The sequence below is a fragment of the Montipora capricornis genome, chromosome 3 (assembly GCF_036669925.1).
Source record: "Montipora capricornis isolate CH-2021 chromosome 3, ASM3666992v2, whole genome shotgun sequence".
Taxonomy (NCBI): domain Eukaryota; kingdom Metazoa; phylum Cnidaria; class Anthozoa; order Scleractinia; family Acroporidae; genus Montipora; species Montipora capricornis.
This window is the reverse complement of record NC_090885.1, coordinates 28,394,223-28,399,222: the sequence shown is the minus strand read 5'-3', so window position 1 is coordinate 28,399,222 and position 5,000 is coordinate 28,394,223. Positions and strand designations below refer to the sequence as shown.

At 37.3% G+C, this 5,000-nt stretch overlaps 1 protein-coding gene across 1 annotated transcript in view; it reads left to right on the top strand.

The window, feature by feature from the left end:
• The window catches only part of LOC138042784 (chymotrypsin-like protease CTRL-1), a 12,435-nt gene that overhangs the window by 379 nt on the left and 7,056 nt on the right, over positions 1 to 5,000 (top strand). Inside the window, exons 2-3 of the mRNA XM_068888786.1 lie at positions 999 to 1,130; positions 4,026 to 4,264. Coding sequence (XP_068744887.1) covers positions 999 to 1,130; positions 4,026 to 4,264 — 371 coding nt within the window. The remainder of the gene's footprint in view (positions 1 to 998; positions 1,131 to 4,025; positions 4,265 to 5,000) is intronic.

Sequence of the window (5,000 nt, the reverse complement as noted above, 5' to 3'; positions counted from 1 at the left end):
ATCTGTTGGAAGATTGGATATAAGATTGACTTGGCCCCTAAAACAATCGTATTTGAAGATCTCAAATACTCTCAAATTTGACAGAGTCTGGCGAGTTTGACGATACTGATTCCGGTGATTTCCAGGAAAATTCGAACACTGTTGTAATCACTCAAACGGATGAAAAATAAAACCTAATTTAAAAGGGGGAGCCACAGTGATCGTAAGACGCTGAAGAATATGCTTTTTGTAATGTATCACGCAGGGTGTGGTTTCGTTCCATTGTTTAGTCACCTACATACCAGACGAAACGTTTTAACGCCTTTGTTATTAATGTTCTCTCCAGAACAGATCCTCTTTGAATATATTCTTTCCGGTGCCCTCTTTATGGCTTACTAAACCTTATTTTTAGTTTAGGCGTATAATAGTATGTAATTTAAGGGAATCTTATCTTATTTGTAAACACACGACCCCATAAGCTTACAGCTTTAAACATTATCGTGTTTAAATAAAGGTATATCTATCTATATCTATCTATCTATCTATCTATCTATCTATCTCAAAAATGGCAGCCAATATAGTATTCATTTGTTTGCTTGCAAATTAGCCCTTTTTGCCTTGTTCTTAAATTTAAAATTCAAAAGAATATTTAACATTGAACGAGGGCTAATTGACAAGCTAATTTGCAAGCAAAAGAATTCTAAAGCCTCATTTACACTAGCAAGTTTTCCTTGACAAGTTTTCCTTGGCAGTGTAAATGGAAAAATATGACAAGTTTTTCCTTGATAAGTGTCCTTGTTCAAAAACCAGCATGCTAGTTAGTTAGCATAGTTTCGGTAAAAAATCTGCTATTCTGTCAACAAACGCGATCAAATGCACGCTAACAATGACGCAAAAAATTGCGAGCAGTGGTAGATGCGCAATTAATGCAGAATTAGTGGATCACCTGAGCCGGTTTCCGGTAATCTTTTTCTTATAACAACAACAAATTCTCAGTGGAAGCTCTTTCCCTTCCTTAGGTTTTTATTGCAATTTTGACCGAAATCAATGTGGATTTGTTCAGCGAAAAGATGACACGTTTAATTGGACAAGACGGAGAGGTTCAACTTCTTCAGGGGGGACAGGACCTCAGAAAGATGTGAGCGGAAAAGGTATCATTTCTTATTAAGGCCAAGATAATTCCAATGATCCAAATTTTGAGTCTGTTGCCACCAACTTTAAAAAGTCGTCTTAAAAAATTTCATAAGCTGAAGTTTCCAGCTAAACATCGGTCCTTTCTTGGTCAGGTAAAAAGCTGTTGACCGTGTATAGGTAGAAACGTAAAAACGTAAAAGTTTAAAACTTAATTGATGTCCGTAAACCAGGTTGTAATTTACGGTAAGTAAGTATATACTAAGGGTGTATTCTTTTGGAGGTATCCTGGCTATTCTCATTCCGGATTAGGAATAACAAAATACACGGAATATCAATTTGCAAAAGAACACATATTCTGAAAAAAGGAATACTATTAGCGAAGGTGATCTGGTAACTGTTGTATCTGCGCATGCGCCAATTGCGTTGGCCGTGAAAAAGGTTTCCTGAAAGTTTGAAGCACGGAATGTTGAAATATGGTCATAAGTACCAGTTTTTTGGCGGTTTTCTGGATTTTTCGGTTTGCTTCATTTGCTAAAAGCCTTTAGGGGGAAGATGACGAAGAATTTCTTGTACTTGTGTGTGCTTTGCGTAGTGCAAATGTTTTCCCATATGCTCTTCTTCTTGACGTCGACTTATCGTGGTTTTTCCTCAAACCAATTAATGCCAACGTCATTTCTTTTGACCAGGCAAGGACACTTTCTTTTATTAACACAAACTGACAGCTCTTCTTGTTCTAGCATCGGTAACTGCATCGGTAAAGAAACAGAAGAGAGGCCAGCACACCTGCATCCACGGTAGACATTTTGCATCACTATTCCAATCAAATTTTTACAATTTTCAAGCCACCGGCGGGTGACCAGCCGGTCGCGTATCATTTCGCGCCAAAACTTTCCCAAAAGAACGCATATTCTGCCTATTCCGAGTGAGTCATATTCCGGCCATTCCGTTCATTCTGCTATCGGGAGCAGAATGAACAGAATAGTATTCCGTTCATTCCCAAAACGGAATAAGTCCCAAAAGAACACGAATACCGTATATTCCGTGTATTCCTATTCCGGAATAGTACCAAAGGAACGCTCCCCAAGTAAGCAAGTAAGTAAGTACTTTATTATTGTGTCAAAATTCGCTAAAGTACAGTGTACACTAATTGGGGACACCTTACTATAATTAACTAGTAAGTAACAAAAATATAAGATATAGTTACATGCTTAAGTATTAAGAAATATATGTAACAGACACTTATTAGTTGTTACATAAAAGGCAGTCTTTACAAGCATTTTCCAGCAGAGTTGTGAAATTAACCGTTTTGATGCGCTTTTTAAAAATGTCCAATGATTCAGACTCGAATAAATTTGCCAAGTTTGGACCAGATGACAGGACCTAAATTACTCACGCTATGTTTGCCGTAAGCAACGGTCCGAAATCTAGATATGACGAAATCAGAATTTCTAAGATGATATTGAGAATTGGTAACAATTTGTACATTATGATTGCAATGGCTTGCAGTCGTCGGGTATGAAGTGTTGGTAGTTTTACTCTTTGCAGGAGCCGGTTCCTCATACGTCGATTTATTGTCACAATAAACAGCGTGGAGTGCTCGTTCTTGAATTCCTTCTAGTTTCCTGGCATCAGAAGAAAGACAGAAATGCCAGACAGTCTGGCAATATGTAAGATAAAGTAGTATAGCAAAATAACAATGTGTAATTTAGCAGATAACTTAACTTTAACTTTATTCATTCATATTGCGCAAGTATCAAATCAACTTAAAGTTTTCAAATGCGCATTACAACAAATATCCCTAAATAGTAACAATATAAAATATAAATATACTAATACTAATAATGTAAGATAATTATGTACTACTAATTGGAAATAAATATGCGCCAAAAATATAAATAAAATATGCTAACTACTTATAAAAAAATATACTATTCTTATATACATATAAAAATAGATATTTAATAAGTTCAGAGTTCCTAAATTTAAAAATAAGTGTTATTTAACAATTAGACCCGTAACCCGCAAGGGCTACGGGTCAATAGTCAAAAGTCAGCAACTGATGCAAGTTGAAGAAATATGTATTTGGGAATAAAAAGAAAGAAAGCGTCACGCTTTTCGCCGCTCAAGGACTATTACTAATAGTCCTCTAGTAGCGTAGCCAATTCAAATGCAGGATTTTCACTACTCCACTAGTTGGGTGATACTAAAAGAATTTAGTTTAAATCAAAGGCTACTCTAAAAAGATACGTCTTTAGCTGTGATTTAAAAATAGTGATGCTTGCAGAGGTCCTAATATAATTGGGAAGTTTATTCCAAAGCGTTGGAGCAGCAAACCTGAAAGACCTATCAGCTAGTGTGGCTATGATTTACTTTAGGGGGATCTACTATCAAACTATTATTAGATCTTAAATTATAATTTGATGGTTTCTTAACGGTGACTAAATCACATATATAAGATGGTGCTAAAAGATTAATTGCTTTGAATGTAAGTAAAAGTATTTTAAAATGAATTCTATATTTAACTGGCAGCCAGTGCAAAGTCATAAGATGTGGAGTGATATGGCAGAATTTGCTTTCTTGTAAGATGAGTCTTGCGGCAGCATTTTGGATTCACTGCAGTTTTTCTAGTTGGTATGATGGAATATTGTAGAGCAAACTGTTACAATAATCCAGTCTTGATGAAATAAACGCATGAAGCTGTGACTCCGTAGATTCCTTGGATAGGTAGCGTCGGATACGTCTAATGTTATAAAGATAATAGAATGCTGCTGCGCACGTCTTAGTAATGTAGGCATCCATTGACAGCTTACTGTCTAACCACACACCAAGGTTCTTCATCGGCTTCTGCGAGATCAGTATCAAGAAGAATCGAGATACTCGTTTGTACATATTTGATTTTTTTTTTAAAACAGGCTATTACATGTATGTAGAGGCATCCAGGAGAAAGAAAGGCGACAAGGCAAAATTAGAAATAAATCCTGGTTTATCTGGCAAGGTATGCATTTCCTTCTTCTACAGCATGCGTGGAGGACAAAACCATATGGGGATACTTCGCGTGCTCATAAATGGAGAGCAGGCCTTTTTCAAAAGCGGACGCCAGGGAAGCAACTGGCTTAAGGCCCTTATCACGTGCAACAAGCCTGTTTCTTCGGTAAGAATGCCAGCTGAAAGACACGAATACAAAACACTTTTTTAAGCATTACTGAATCCACTGCGGTTCCTAATTTCAGAATGTGCCATCATTTATTTAAAATTAAAAACTATAAGAAAGTCATATCATATATCATATCATATCATGTCTTTATTTACCCTCGGGTTTTAGAGTAGCTTGGTGTAGCGAGTATCTCCGAGAATTTGCCCTCCCAACCATGATACACCACAGATGACAGACCACAACACCGGGAACTACAAGCCCTACTCTTTACGACAACTGTGTGGGTTCTTTACGTCCCACAGGATTATGAACATTGAAGAACTGCGAGACGGGGCCTATTTTTATTGTCCTTATCCGAGAAGACTAGAGAATCTAACCATTTGCAGATGTCATTACAAAGGCAGCACTTTCTCCTCAATTGCTTAAAGACCCTGAGCGGTGATCCGGCCAGAGTTGAACTCACGACCTCCCGCTTGACAGCCCGGTGCTCAACAAACTGAGACACCGGTGCGCAGCGGTTAGGCAGTCCCTAAATAACGTTAGTACCCGAAGCGTCACTTCCATATACTTAACAATGGGATTTTCCTAAACGTTTTCTTGAAAAGCCCCATCATTTTAGAGAGTTTTTATGAGAAGGTTAAAATGGCATATCAGTGTAGGCTTATTTTCCTTGAGAAGCTGAATATTTTGAGCAAGAGCCGATACAACGTAGATTTGATTTTAGTGGTGTACT